Source organism: Tiliqua scincoides, chromosome 9 (genome assembly GCF_035046505.1).
Source record: "Tiliqua scincoides isolate rTilSci1 chromosome 9, rTilSci1.hap2, whole genome shotgun sequence".
NCBI classification, from domain to species: Eukaryota; Metazoa; Chordata; class Lepidosauria; order Squamata; family Scincidae; genus Tiliqua; species Tiliqua scincoides.
This window is the reverse complement of record NC_089829.1, coordinates 41,629,227-41,645,117: the sequence shown is the minus strand read 5'-3', so window position 1 is coordinate 41,645,117 and position 15,891 is coordinate 41,629,227. Positions and strand designations below refer to the sequence as shown.

At 45.8% G+C, this 15,891-nt stretch overlaps 1 protein-coding gene and 1 pseudogene across 2 annotated transcripts in view; both read left to right on the top strand.

Annotated features, from left to right (window-relative positions):
* The window catches only part of CDH8 (cadherin 8), a 276,615-nt gene that overhangs the window by 257,530 nt on the left and 3,194 nt on the right, over positions 1-15,891 (top strand). For both annotated transcript variants that reach the window (XM_066637710.1, XM_066637709.1), the window contains exon 10: positions 15,503-15,754. In XM_066637710.1, coding sequence (XP_066493807.1) covers positions 15,503-15,754 — 252 coding nt within the window. The remainder of the gene's footprint in view (positions 1-15,502; positions 15,755-15,891) is intronic.
* LOC136660838 (5S ribosomal RNA) lies at positions 11,409-11,527 on the top strand (annotated as a pseudogene).

Here is a 15,891-nt window from a genome sequence, read left to right as displayed (position 1 = left end):
GTTATGGAGATGTGCTTCCAGCAACTCTGGCCAAGCTTTGTGAAATGGCAGATGTTGGTGCAGGTACTGGATATGATTTTCAGAGATCAGTGGGTGGGATGGGGGGAATCGGTTTAGCCTACTGGTCCAAAGGATAGACTGAAGGATAGTTTTGGGATTGTGACAAGCACCCCACCAGTGTTGCCTTTCCCAGTGACTCCTGATTCTCCCCTTGCCCTCTTTTAAAGCTCAGGAGCTCCCTGATCTACCTTGATCTACTCACAGATATCTAAGTGATGTGAGAAGAGCAATGAGCATTGCTGGTTGATCACAGGGAGAATCCCTGGATACAGCATTTGTTTATTCAGACGAGCACTGCACACATGAGGGGATGAGGCTTTGGGAGTGCATCAGCATGGCTTTCTGCAACAGCCTCACCCCCAACCACATCTTTAACACCTGAACAGAGCTCTAAAGAAAGAACAAGTTCTCCATCTTCTCAAAAGTCAGCAAGCCGAGTCCTAAAAATAGCTGAAGTGGAACTTGGCTGCAAGTGACCATGTACGATGTGTTTCATTACTGCTCTTCTGGACGAAAGGTCAGGGAAAGGTTTCCGAATACTTAAGAGACAATTATCTAAAGTTCAGGCTTTTCAAAAGAAACAGACCCGGAAATTATAAGACAATTACCTACTGTTCATTTTTTTTTCTCCTGCCCCCCCCCCCAAGAGAACAGTGGAAGGAAAAATGACCACCTCTTCACTTTTCTTTTTCTCTATTGCTTGTGTTAAACTAGTTTAAATGCTGGAGCCAGAATCCCATTAACTGGGACCAGTTAATCCCATTAACTGGGCCTATGTCATGGGAGTGGGAAGGGCAAGATTCATACCCAAGATCAAAAACACCCTCCTGGATGTAGCCAAGATTTTAAATTACCAAAAAGAAAGCGAATGAACATTTTAAGAGTGTTTGGTTACCCAGGAAGCCTCACGACTGAGCAGGGATTTGAACCTGGATCTTCCAGAGCCAAGTCTGACTCTTAAAGCAACATCATCCTGGCTCTCCCTGCTACCCTACTGACATTCTGCCCTCCCTAAATGGTTCCTTGATCTGAAATGACTTTAATGTATATGACCTGCAGCCTGATCAGGGAGAAGAACAAGGTCCCATGGAGTTGAGGTTCATAGTCTCTCTCTCTCTCTCTCTCTCTCTCTCTCTCTCTCTCTTTGCAGTGAGGTGGGAATTGCTGCAGGAGGACCCCATTCATTGACAGCTCAATGGCAGAGGGGTCTTGCTAGGGGAATGGTCAATACATGACTGTGTTAAAAGGCTGTTCACTCTTGCTCACTGTCCCATGCATATCCCAACCTACACATATACCAAGGATTACATTACTAGAAAAGCTGCCACTGAATACCAGCTCAGATGGTTTGGCTCTGGGACACCTGAGGGAGCATCTCTTCTGCAACTGAAGCTCACTAATCGCTAAGGTCTGGTTCTAAGGGCCTGATCCTATCCAACTTTCCAGGGCCAATGCAGCTATGCTAACAGGGTTTTTGCTGCATCTTGAGGTGGAAGGCAGTAACGGAGGCCTCCTCCAAGTAAAGGAATGTTTGTTCTCTTACCTTGGGTCTGCAATGTAGCTATACCAGTGCTGGAAAGTTGGATAGTGGCATAGCTAAGGCATCCGGCACCCAGGAGCACCAAAATTTTTTAACACACATTTTAACACATTTTTTTTTAACTTCTGAGGCCCAAGTCTCAAAAGGGCTGCTTTTTTGCCACTGGTGCACCATCAAGGTGCAGGTTGGCACATGCTCAAGACATGGTACTCGGGGCAATGTACCCCACTGCCCTGCTTCGCTGTTCCACTGCCTTTATGTTCAACATCTTTTTACATTCCCCCATAGATTTTTCTTTTAAATAGCAGCTGCGTTTGGGGGCGACAATCTAAATTGGCAGAGCAGCATAGGGGGGCATCTTTCTAATGAAGATCACCCCAAACATGCTGTTAGTCCAAGAGGGGAACCTTCCACTGGTGCCAAATATTATATTCCCACCATAGATGCACTGTGAGGGGTATTTGGAATGCCCATGCATCAGTCACAATTGTTGTTGGCATCCTTCAGTCTCAGAAGACCATGGCATCGCACTCTGAATGGTGGTCCTGGAACAGTGTCCTCTCCAGTGCGCAAAGCCTGGGTAGAGTAGATATGGAAGATAGACTGTTATCCATGCAGCAAATCCCCCCTCTCCATGTCGCTGAAATGGTCCAATGGAAAGGCAGAGGCCAATACGGTTGGTTCCAGCGGTGTCGCAGGAGTTGCCAGAACGTGACTGTGTTCAGCCATGAACTGCCTCAGGGACTCTGGCTCTGGATTTTGCCTCGAGGTTGACTCCTGAAGCCTTTTCCATAACTGGATGTAGCCACAAGGCAGTGGAGGTTTGGGATCAGAGTTTTCCTTCCTTCAGTTGAGCTGCCTTCCCAGGCTGAGGAGTCGCATCTACCCAGTGGCTGTTTACTTGCCTCTTACGACAAGTGCAGCCAAACTGAGGGCCCATTCTTATCCCCGGCCCCCAGGGGTTAGTCACAATTGTACACTTGTGTGAAGTATAACAATCTCATAGAAAGGGCCTTGGGTGCCACATCATATATTTTTGGACGGTCACATCTCACTTAGGGCACAATCCTAACCAACTTTCCAGCACTGGCATAGCTGTGCCAGTGGGGCATGTGCTACATCCTGCAGTTGGTGGGGGGCAGTCATGGAGGCCTCCTCAAGGTAAGGCAATGTTTGTTCCCTTACCTCGGAGTTGCATTGTCCTTTTGTCAGTGCTGGAAAGTTGGTTAGGATTGTGGCCTTAATCTATGTTACGCAGCCGTGTCGCCTTGTCGTGGACCATACGATAGTTTGAGGCAGAATTTGAGCGGGTGAGCTGAAGTTATATGCCAGTGTTTCTTTGTGCGTGTGTTTTGTTTTAATTCTCACCAATGCCTAATATGTAATTTGATGGCAGCCATCAATTTGATTTTTCCAGCACACAGACTGCAAAAGGTTTAATGTTCACCAAAAGCAGAGCCGTTTCAATTATCCATGAATGCGCCTGCACGCGTACAGCTTGGTTATCGTAAATCAGCCTCAAAATACCATAAAGCAGCATAATTTATTTACCGATTATTTTAATAAGCCTTCTGGCTGAACAGGACGTTTCTGCCTTTATCACCGAACGTATGTAAAGACTCTTTCTCGTAAAATTTTTATTAGGCATGATCGGTGTGACTTTGCTTGGTGGGACCTAAAGTCCTTCGAGGGTTGGTTATTGGGGGGGGGGGGCATCTGCTTCTGTTGTCAGGCAGTGATGCATTACTCAACGTCACCAGAGACTCTCAGTGTCAATGATGTATTCACAGAGCCGCAGACATTATCCTTGTTGTTGTTGCCTAAAAAAGTCTGGGTGATATGCAAAGCTGAAAACTACTGACAACAATGACAGGCCGTGTTCTAGATGCAGAGTCACAATCCAATAGTCACAACACAAAATAGAGAGGTGGCACTGTGATGGGTGAGCACACACAACGGAACCCCCCAAACTCCTAGTATCCTCCTTGTCCCTGTGGAATCAGTGGCAGGAGTTAGCCAAAACACAAAGGTGACAATCCCATACACATTTACACATACACATGGGAGTCAGGATGCAATCCTAACTAACTTTCCAGCACTGGCATAGCTGTGCCAGTGGGGCCTTTGCTGCACAACTGCAGTTGGGGGGGGCAGTCATGGAGGCCTCCTCAAGGTAGGGCAATGTTTGTTCTCTTACCTTGGAGTTGCATCGTCCTTATGTCAGTGCTGGAAAATTGGTTAGGATTGCAGCCTAAGTCTCACTGACAGTGTGGCTGCAATCCTCTACACACGTTCCTAGGAGTAAGTCCCACAGGAACACAATAAGAATTACTTCTGACTAGACATGCATAGGATTATTCTGTGAGTCATTGAACCTGATGGGGCTTAATACTGAGTAGACATTAGGCAGGAGGTCTGGTCTAGAGGGTAGAGCCTCCATTTGCCTGAAGATTAACATCCACAAGGTCACCAGTTCGAGGCCACCGGCACCGTGCGACCTTGAAGCAGCTGGCAAGCTGCAGCTGAGCTGTTCCATCTGCTCGGAGCGTGGGAGGATGGAGGCCAGAATGTGAAACCAGATCAGAGTGAAACATCTGGACTGTTGTGGTTCTTGAAAGATAGAACCTTCTTTCAATTGTAAAAATCCCTACGGGGATTTAAATAAGCCTGCCTGTGTAAACCGCCTTGAATAAAGTCTTGAATAAAGACCAAGAAAGGCGGTATATAAATACTGTATATTATTATTATATATTATTTAGACATGTATAGGTTTGTGCTCTAAGATTGTGGCTGCACTTCTGGGAGTATTGTAAAATCTAACACTAAGCTGGGTGTTACAGACTGGAGCTTAGAACCCAATCCTATCCATGTCTACTCAGAAATAAGTCCCATTATAGTCAATGGGGCTCACTCACCATTACAACAGAGCTTCAGTCACCTTTGGAGGCTTCAGGTTGGGCCAAATCTGGCTCAATGCAGGTCCTGGAGAACTGTGTTGAACCAAATCCATGGATACAAAATCTGTGGATAAGTATGCTCAATCAATCACCAGAAAACCAAGGGTTCCTGATGATTAAGGGCCCAGTCCTATCAATTTTTCCAGTTAATGTAGCATAATGCAGTCCCCTGGTAAGGGAACAGATATTCCCATACCTTGAGAAGGTATCTCGTCTGATCTCAGAAGCTAAGCAGGGTCAGGCCTGGTTAGTACTTGGATGGAAGACTGCTTGGAAATACTGGGTGCTGTAGGCTTATACCAGAGTCTTTCGAGACTGAAGGTTGCCAACCAGTGACTGCCCCTCCACCACAGGATGCAGCTCACACCCCACTTGCACAACTGCACCAGCACTGGAAAATTGGTTAGGATTGGGCCCTAAGTCATGGTTCAATCCAGCTATCACTTTTTCGATTGAGGCAGCAAGGTATTTTAGTTCAGGTTGCAGTTCCACCTAACTGAAAGGGGGGGGGGAGGGAACCACCTCATCTCTGAACCAATTTTGGCTTTTGGTTTAATTTCTGCTTGAATGCCTGGCTACGATCCAGGCAATCCCTAGTATGAATCTCAACACAAACATGATCTTGTTCAGCGTAATTTAAAAAATTCACTTTGTCCTCAGTCATGTACACAGAAATTCCCCCTATATATACTTAAAAAAAACCATTTCGCACCAAATGCTTTTTCCTTTTCTTTCTCTCCAAGGAACGTAAAGACACATTCTTCGCTGCAGCCCTCAAGGTTTCCGGCTGTAAAGTTCCCAATTAAAAATTCTTTCTTTCTGTTCAAAAGTAACATATCCAGCAAGGATAATTTCAAGCACAGCCTTTAATGCCATTAATGATTTGATCTTTCTAAGAACGTTAAACCAAAAGGAAAAAAAATGACAAAAAGAGGACAGGAAAGTAGCTAGGCAGGTGGAAGGTTGCACAGCAGGGAGATCTGCAGATCTCTAAATATTAAAGACACTGCCATGAATTGATGAAATGCCTGGCACACATGGAAGAAAAGAACATTTTGATGTAAATGGACTCAAGAAGTTTAAAACTTCATAGACAGACATATACACTCACACCCTGATAAACCACACTTCTGAACTAACACTTCAACTCCATTCAGACATTCTGTACGGGTTACAAGTCATGGTAGGTACGTGCAAACTCTTGGTTTTAAAGGCAGATTGCCTCTGATTGCCAGATGCAGGTGGGTGCACCAGGGCGCAGGTTGTGTCTGTTGTCTTGTGTGCTCCCTGGGGCATTTGGTGGGCTGCTGTAAGATACAGGAAGCTGGACTAGATGGGCCTATGGCCTGATCTAGTGGGGCTGTTCTTATGTTCTTAAACTACAATTCCCAGGAGGCCTTGCAGGTCTTGTTATCTGGTGTGCTCCCTGGGGCATTTGGTGGGCTGCTGTAAGATACAGGAAGCTGGACTAGATGGGCCTTTGGCCTGATCTAGCAGGACTCTTCTTATGTTCTTATTCTGTACTTAGGTGATTGCTTTGGTTGCATGGTCTCTCCCACTTAGTTTGAGCATGTGCAAAGGGCTTCTGAAATTTTAATGGCTTGCTGAAATGCCACTGCTGCGATAGAGCTCCCAAGAAACTAGGCATGACTTCTGGGGGTTACATTTGTTTTCACATTTTTATACTGCCCTTCCTACGAGGAGTTCAGGGTTCTTCTATTGCTTTTACTGTGCAGTATTTTGAGGACTGTAACCCCCTTTGGCTTCCTGTCATTTATATATCGATATATTCACACACACACACAAGAGCATGATCAGCACATGTTTATGGAGGGGTGGAGCCATAGCTCAGAATAGCACGCATGCTTTTTCAGGTAGAACAGTGGTTCCCAAACTTTGTAGCATCAGGACTCACTTTTCAAAACAACACTATATCACAGCCAACCTACCTTTACGAGATTAAAAAGAAAAGTTTCAGTTTACCAGCTGCTCAAGCCTCTGTTTTTATCCTTTTTACTATTATGTTCTAGAGTGTTTATTGAGCTCTATGTTCATTGAATCACAACCATACTGGCAGCCTTGCATTCTCCTTTGCCTTCAATAAGAACCGAGGGATATTTGCCTACTCATGAGTAAATACATACGAGGGGCTCAGTTTCACTTTCCATAGGAGTCAATACATTTTCCTTGTCAGCTAGCAGCTTGCCAGTTCCGTGACCCACCAAAGATCAGGTGATGGATCCCGACCCATAGTTTTGGAACCGTAGAACATACACCTGCAGGTAAGATGGGGAAAGTCCTTGTTGGAAACCCTTTAATGCCGCTGGCTCTTTGTGTTGACAGTACTCAGTTAGATGGACCAGTAGGAAGGGAGCTGCTTCTATTCTTCAGCAGCACCCCCCACACAATGGTGGGGCATGTGTTTTGTGGTTGTTTATACAGAAGGTCCGACAGTAGGTTCTAGGTTCAGTCTCCAAGTAGGCTGCGAAAATGCCCCTGTAAGAAACCAGGAAGAGCCACTACCAATCTGAGTATTCAGTATTGTGCTGTATGAACCAGCTGTCTGACTTGTAGAAGGTGATGTCATATGTGTTGTAAGCTGCCTTATGCAACCACTGGGTTTTAGAGGTAGCCCATCTCTGAATGCCAGGTGCAAGGGAGTGGCAGCAGGATATAGGTATCCTTGTCTGCTCCTGGACATCTGGTGGGCCACTGTGAGATACAGGAAGCTGGACTAGATGGGCCCTTGGCCTGATCCAGCAGGGCTCTTCTTATGTTATTAACAAAAAGAAATGAATAACCACATGAAATAAATGAAAGACACTACGGGTGGCAAAACTCTGAATTCCTTGTCCATCGTTCATTGGAACCAAGAACCACGTTCAAATGTGCCATATTTCCACTTGCAAAGCGCGTTGTTTTGTTAAGCAAGGCATGAGTAAATAAATAGCATGAAGAGCATGGTAATGAAGGATCAGTAGGTTAATTGGGGAGATGAGGAGAGAGCAAGCTGTCTGTCACCCTGTCGAGCACCTGCTTCCAAGCTAATTCATGCGCTGGCCTTGAAGTCTGCTCCTGGAGGACTTGCCTGCTATTTTCTCAGCTGATACGTACTTTTTTTTGGTCTGTTTCGACAAAGGTCTGCTGGGAAAGGAAAGTAACTCGGATAAAGTGGTTTTGTTGCTCATCAGGAGAGATGAGTTTGTTTGTCAGATTTCAAGTTGCAAGAACTTGGTACAAATGCACACTTCCGTGGGGAGTGGCTTGTAGCCTCCAGGCAGCTGTTAAGGCATCTGGAGACATTAAGCAAAAGAGAATACGGGGGAGGAAATGGTGCTAGACCATAAGGTGTAATGTACAACACACCAAAGTGTCATACAGAATTTGAACTCATCTCCTTGCTTGAGATTTCTTTTTCTGTATTAATTTCTCGGTTATTTATTTATTTTAGAGTACAGCAAGACCTCAAAGTAATTTATTCAGCATCATTTTGTTTTAAACTCGGTCAGCGGTTCTCCATCTTCTGTCCTCCATGTCCTCCACCACAGCTGTACTTCGTAGGGTTACCAGAAGCTGCTTCTGGATCGCACCAGGCCTGCAACCCACTTCCTTGGTCTTGGAATTGGCCTTGGAATGTCCTGCACACAGTCTGGGGCATGATAGGAAAGCACTACTCAAGCCCACCACTTGAAAGAGTGTTTTTGAGCCCACCTACAGTAAAATGTGTTTCTTTATAACTAGAGGTGTTTGAAACTGGGTTATTTACTGAGAAGCACTCCCATTGGGTTCAGTCTTGGGCTGTAACTCTATCTTACTCACCAGAAGCAAACATCTCAAGTTATAATTTGTTTCACTTAAAGATGCAGTTTCCAAGAACCTATCAACAACTTTAAGGACTTGCTACATGCTTTAGGGCACAATCCTAACCAATTTTCTAGCAGTGACCTAGCCCCAGTGCAGCCCCAAGGTAAGGGAACAAATATGCCCTTGACTTGAGGAAGCTCCCTTGACTGCCTCCCCACTGCAGGATGCAGTGCACACCACATTGGCACAGCTAAGTCAGTGCTGGAAAGTTGGTTAGGATTGCGCCCTAAACTGCTTACAATGTCAACAAAACAAGCTCCCGCAGTGGACAGTGTAGCAAAGGAATTCCCTTTTGATTCCCTATCCCATGGGAGTCCATACACTTAGAGAGAGAGAGAGAGAGAGAAGGGGAGGAAGGGTTAAATGGGAATGTGAGATTATGGGGATGTGGGATTGTGGCATATCCTGTACATCAGTTCTCACACTTTTGGCACTGGGACCCACTTTTTACAATGAGAACCCACTAGAAGTGATGTCATGACCAGAAGTGACATCATCAAGCATGGAAATTTTTAACAATCCTAGGCTTTAATCCTACCCACACTTACCCAAAAGTAAGTCCCATTGACTGTCATTTTTGAAAGCATAGACACAGTAACCTGTTCAAAGTGCAGATCTGTCACGTTTCCCCAAATGCAGTCACATACAATGACAGCATCAAACCTAATATATTAAAAATAAAATATTGAAAAGAATGGGGACCTACCTGAAATTGGCTCGCGACCCACCTAGTGGGTCCGGACCCACAGTTTGAGAAACGCTGCTGTACATACTTCAGTTACAGCATCATTCTGCTCTGCCCGGGAGTGGTCTTGCTGCTGTAGATCGCCCCTCCTCTGAGAGTAGCCGCACTTGTGGTGTTTGGGAAGAAGCTCAGAACATGTTTATCTGGCCAATCTCTTCTTGGCCAATATCTTCTTGGCTCAATATTTGTTTATTGCAGGGGTGCCCAAACCCCGGCCCTGGGGCCACATGTGGCCCTCAAGGCCTCTCAATGCGGCCCTCAGGGAGCCCCCAGTCTCCAATGAGCCTCTGGCCCTCCAGAGATTTGTTGCAGCCCACACTGGCCTGACCCAACTGCTCTCAGCATGAAGGCAACTGTTTGACCTCCTTGTGTGAGCTGTGGGATGAGGGCTTCCTCCACTGCTTGCTGCTTCACGTCTGTGATGCAGTAGCGGCAGCAAAGGAAAAGCCAGCCTTGCTTTGTGCAAGGCCTTTTATAGGCCTTGAGCTATTGCAAGACCTTCATCCATTCATATAAGTTCATCTTTAATATATTCATTTATGTAAACTTATGTAAATTTATTCAAATTTTAAATGTAAATTAATTAGTTCTTTCCCCGGCCCCCGAAGCAGAGAGATGATGTGGCCCTCCTGCCAAAAACTTTGGACACCCCTGGTTTATTGGTTTCAATGCCGCCATTTTTGTGCTTAGAGCTGCTGATTTGAACATATGTCTGATGGTTGTTCTTGCCAGGTTTTGTTTGGTTTTGGGTTTTGTGAACTGTGTCAATTTCTTGGGGGGGGGGGGGCGTTAAAAAGCCTAATCAATGAATACCATGTGGGTCCTTACCAGGTCAATGGAGAGGCTCATGGTCTAATTTCTCACTCTGCTGCAGCCAGATGGGAATGGCCGCAGAAGGGTGCCATTCGTGGGCAGAAGAAGCCAAATAGCAGGTGGTCCTTGCCAAGAGAATGGCAAATGCACGTTAGGGACCAATTTCTCCTGCTTCCAACTCAAGTCCCCATCTCTAGCTACCATCCTCCTTGGAGAACATGCTGTTTAGGCTGAAACGAGGGACGGATCTCTTTTTTCCAGTTCTGTTCAAACTAAATTGTTTCCTTTTATTTTGGTTCTGCTCTCCTGAGCTAAAAAAAATCCCTGCCTTTCTTTGTCAGCAAAATCTCCACATATTTTTTTTAATGAAAAGTATTTCATATTTTTCTCTGCCTAAACTGAGGCAAGACCAGATTGCAAAATACACATTTAAAAGGAGCTTCTCTGCAAATATATTAAATGCACAGATTCTGTAGAGTCTTATAAAGATCTACAAAATGGGGGGGAGGAGGGGGTCTGGAGCCATGTGTTCTACTTCAAACGATTGCAAGAGAGAGATTCTCTAACCTCCCAAGTCCAAACCCACATTTTCTGTGAAGCTTTCAGCACAATACTGTAGCCCTCAAACCCTGTTGTGACCAAGCCTAACCATGGGCAACTAAAATAATTGCATATTTTGATTCCTGGATTCGGGTAAGACCACCTGTGGTCCTGGTCTGGCAGTGACTACTTGCCTGGAAGAGAAAAGGCAAGTTTAGTATCTTTTTGGCCTGAAGCAATCTCAGAAAGGTATCATAATCCTAGCAATTTGACTTCAATATGCTGTGAAGCAGAGTCTACGTTACTATGGTCTTGCAAAGGATTTTATTTTGATGCGACTCTCTTTTCCAGGCTGGCTGGCTCAGAGCTTACATACATAACAAGCTGGGTGAGTTAGCAGTGGGAGCACTTTATATTAGCCCCTTCGGGTTACGTACTAATCCACTACACAAAAACAGTTGTTGACAACAAAGCAAGGAAATTGAATTCTGTTCCCATCCCATGAGAAATGGAACTGAATTCCTTAACAGAAATGTACTGGTTTTCATCTCAGCGCCATCCTCGTTTTATGGACTTCTCTGGTTCTTCCATTCTGGGCAGGAGGTCTGGTCTAGAGGGTAGAGCCTCCATTTGCCTGAAGATTAACATCCACAAGGTCGCCAGTTCGAGGCCACCGGCACCGTGCGACCTTGAAGCAGCTGACAAGCTGAAGCCGAGCTATTCCATCTGCTCTGAGCGTGGGAGGATGGAGGCCAGATCAGAACGAAACATCTGAATTGTTGTGGCTCTTGAAAGATAGAGCCTTCTTTCAATTGTAAAAATCCCTACGGGGATTTAAATAAGCCTGCCTATGTAAACCGCCTTTAATAAAGACCAAGAAAGGTGGTATATAAATACCTGTATTACCCTGCACATGCCTGATCTCATCTGATCTCAGAAGCTAAGCAGGGTCAGGCCTGGTTAGTACTTGGATGGGAGACCGCCTAGGAATACCGGGTGCTGTAAGCTTATACCATAGTCTTTTGAGACTGAAGGTTGCCAACCAACCAATTATTATTATTATTATTATTATTATTATTATTATTATTATTATTATTATTATTATTATTATTCTGTGGGGCCATTCCCTAGATGCTTCACCATGGCTACCTCACAAAAATCATCTACCATTTCTATAGCATTATTTACGAAGCTTAAAATAAGCACCTGTGAAACCCCCTCTCTTGTTCTGCCTTCTCCCAGGGAGGGTAGGTCAACCTCATATGAGATCAGGGATGGGTTACTACTGAGCCCTGGCCCTTTCCCCCAACTTCTTCTAGTTCATGCAGCATTTAAGGGGAGTGGATTTTGGAGGAGAGGGAAGCCATGGAACAATCAAAATAAAGGAATGGAGAGATAGATCTTTCTCTCAAGACCAACGTGTCTCAATGTGTGCTCCCTGGAGCCCTGGTGATCTCTGAGATCCCTCCTAGGAAGGGAAAGGGCACTGGCAACCAAAAAGACTGCTGGTCTAGACCAGGGGTCTCCAAATTCCAGCCCACAAACTGGCTCTGGCATTCCAGGATTACCCATCCGGGTGTGGCCCAGCGGTAACGAAGACTTTCTCTTCTGCACTCCAGCCTCCAGTTTTTGCAGCTGTTCTTTGCAGAAATCAGTGTACAGAGCCTCCTGGGGCAATGGACAGTGGAAGTGGCTGTCCAGCTCAAGTTTCTGCAAAGATTGGCTGTGAAAAAAGGCGACCATAGTGCAGAACAGAATGCCTTTGCCACTGGCGCACCATGCCCAGATGTGTAATGCTGGGCCGCAGTGGGCCGCAATTTGGAGACTGCAGGTCTGGACCAGCAGGCTGCAAAACCCAGCCTGAAGGCTAGATATAGTGCCCAAGCACAGCCTTCCCCGCATGAACAGAGCTTACCATTCCACAGGGCAGCCCTGTACCTTCATCACCCCAGAATTTTGCTCCGGGCAGCCATATATACCCAGAAATCAGGGTGCAAAGCCTGCTGGGGTGATGGGGCAGTGGAAGTGGCTACCTGGCACAAACTTCTGGGAAGACTGGCAATGAAGATAGCAGGCTGCCCTGCAGAACAGTAAGCTCTATTTGCGCCAGGGACGGGTCCTTCTGTGCGTAGCAGTTCCGAGTTTGGAGACCGCTGGTCTAGACCATCTCATTGATCTGGAAGAATAGCACTAGAATTAGCTTGCTGTTATTTTAATCGAGGAACTGTGTTGCATTTATCTGCCTTGGCACAAAGCCAAACACCTCCATGCCAGTTCAACTCAAAATAATCATTGGAATAGAGCAGCAGAGAACACCTAAGACTCGTTAAGTATGCAAATCAATCAAAGTGTGTTACATTTTCTGAATTGCTAAGAGGAGAGAAGGAGTAGGAGGCGGGTGGGATGCTGGGTGCCAGTCATCTAGGGTTAGCAAACGTAATAGGGAAAAGAAATCTCATACATTTTGTAGCAGAGCTACTGTGTTAATTACCTGTGGGATCCTTATTAATTTGATTTACGGCGAACACACCATGGGTGCCATTAAACGGAGTCAACATTTCCCTCACCCCAGTGATTATGACACTGGGGTGAGGGAAACATTTTAAATGCTATTTACAATGCTGTTTAAAATGGAAGACAGGCCTCTGTCATTTCAGAGACTGGGGCACAAGTGAGACGGTGATCAGTTTAATGATGTCGACTGTGCCTGTAAGCTGTAAAAAAAAAGTCACAAACCATCCCTATGTGAAAACAGAAGGAGCTATTACCTTGTCAGCAGTGTATATCCAGTATGTACAGGAAAGTTCAAATCTTGTCTCTCTCATGCTGCCTGAAAGAGCACAACATAATGACTACTGCATCAAAATCTTTAAATTTATATCTACAGGCATGTGCCGCTTAACAACCGTTCTCTTAACAACAGACCGCATATATGAAGGTGGTCAAAGCATAATAAAGATGATCTTAATGAGGCAATCGCATCTCCTATAGCCTGCAGCAGAGTAACTGCTTACACAACAGAGAGGTTCTTAATGCAAAGAAGAGGCAATTGATCTCCAGCAGCCTGTGCAGTCAGCTAGTGTCTGGCAGGGCATGTCTGTTTACACAACAAAGGCAATAGATGACTGAATGTTCACTTAATGACCTAACTGCATAACAATGGGGTTCGGAGAACATATTCCCATTGTTAAGTGACGCACACGTGTATTTGCTTCCATGTTTCGATCTCGAGGACTTTGGACTGGTTACACTTTTGTGTTTACATCTGTTCCTCGCCTGTTTTAAGGAGCATATATGCTAATCTCAAAGTCCTTTGTCATTTTCCTGTGGCCATCAAACGTTGCTTAAAAATTAATCCAAAAAAGTTGACAACTTTTTTCCATTAATGGTCTGATTTGGGAGAGTCTCCAGAATGGACAGAGGCTCATGAGATGACCTTTCAGTGAGTCTTGATTGCCTGTTTTGGATTTTTTGCTCAAACGATGTGATCTGGAGCCAGCCTGTGTGTTGACTCAGTTGTAGAATAGACTACAGGGCCGGTCCAAGACCTCCTGGCACCTGAGGCAGCACGCCAACCATTGCCCCACTTACCTGATGACGTGCCGTCCTCTACTTCTTACACGCTCAGCACTCTCTTCTCCTTCACTTTCCCTCTTCATCTCTGTTCTCTTCCTTTTCCAATTCAGGAAGTGGAAGGAGGAGACAAGTAGGTGGACAGAGATGGGCAGCCTCAGGCAATCTAAAAAACAAACACTACGGATGCCATCTAACAGCTGGTGGAAAGAGGGACAATTGCTGTCCCCTCCCATACTAAACAGAACCATCTCTTTACAGGTTCTTCTTTTACCAATGAGGGTGGGGGTAGATATGCGTGTAGGGGGCAAACTAGTGGCAGATTGTTAATTGGGAGATGCTAGGGTAGAGCTGTCTATTATCTAATGTAAGTGTTTGCTTTGCTAGTAGCACACTTAATGCTGCCAAATACATCTCTGCTGTCAGAACATGGGTGTTGCATTAATGCTGTTTAATACTTTCAAGTGTTGCTTTAATGCTTCTATTCTCTGGGCTGGTGTTGGTCCTTGCCCTCATTGACCTTGACTTCATCGCCTGCCACTCCGTTTGATGAGATGTTGGCAGCCCTCAGGTGCTGGTGATTGTCACTGTTGTCGTCATGACCAGCGTGGCATCAAGAGATCACATGGGTCATCACATCCGATGGCATGAAATGGCAGCAGTGGATAAGCAGCGAGGGCAACCAGGAAGAAGGGCAGAAGTGCAGAGAATAACATCACAACGGCGCAGATGTGTTTGCCATGATTGCCAAAATCTGGCAAAGTGGGATGCAATGCTCAACCCCCCCCCAAACAAAAAAATGAATGCAAAATGGGGGGGGGCGTGCTTTTGGCACCCTCCACAGCAGGGCTTTCCAAACCCTGGCCTGGGGGCTGAATCCGGGGTTTGGGGAAAGCTCTCCGCTCTGTGAGCGCAGCTTACCATTCTGCCTCCATGCCGTGTGACTTCCATGTAGGTCTGGGCACAGGTACATCACAGGCACAGTACCTACATAACACAAGAACCAGGGGACATCCAGTAAAATTGAGTGTTGGGAGAGTTAGAACAGACAAAAGAAAATATTTCTTTACTCAGCGTGGGGTCGGTCTGTGGAACTCCTTGCCACAGGATGTGGTGATGGCAACTGGCCTGGACGCCTTTAAAAGGGGATTGGACAAGTTTCTGGAGGAAAAATCCATTAAGGGGTACAAGCCATGATGTGTATGCGCAACCTCCTGATTTTAGAAATGGGTTATGTCAGAATGCCAGATGCAAGGGAGGGCACCAGGATGAGGTCTCTTGTTATCTGGTGTGCTCCTTGGGGCATTTGGTGGGCAGCTGTGAGATACAGGAAGCTGGACTAGATGGGCCTGTGGCCTGATCCAGTGGGGCTGTTCTTATGTTCTTACATACTTTGTTTTCCTCTTCCAGATAACACTCTCAACATTTTGACCAAACGTAACGGGTTCAGCCGCCAGAAGCAAGACATCTACCTTCTGCCCATCATAATCAGCGACAGCGGAAATCCTCCGATGAGCAGCACCAGCACGCTCACCATTAAGGTCTGTGGCTGCAGCAGTGAGGGCATCGCTCAGTCCTGCAACGCCGAAGCTTATGTCCTCCCGATCGGTCTCAGCATGGGAGCTCTCATCGCCATTCTCGCCTGCATCATTCTGCTCCTGGGTATGTATTCATCTACTGGTCAGAAAAGCATTCCAAGCAGAGACTTGTCAGAGCTCAACGACAGAGCAGGTGCTCTGCATGCAAAAGACCTTAGATTCAGACCCTGGTGCCTCTGAGTCTTTATCACGTATACAGTG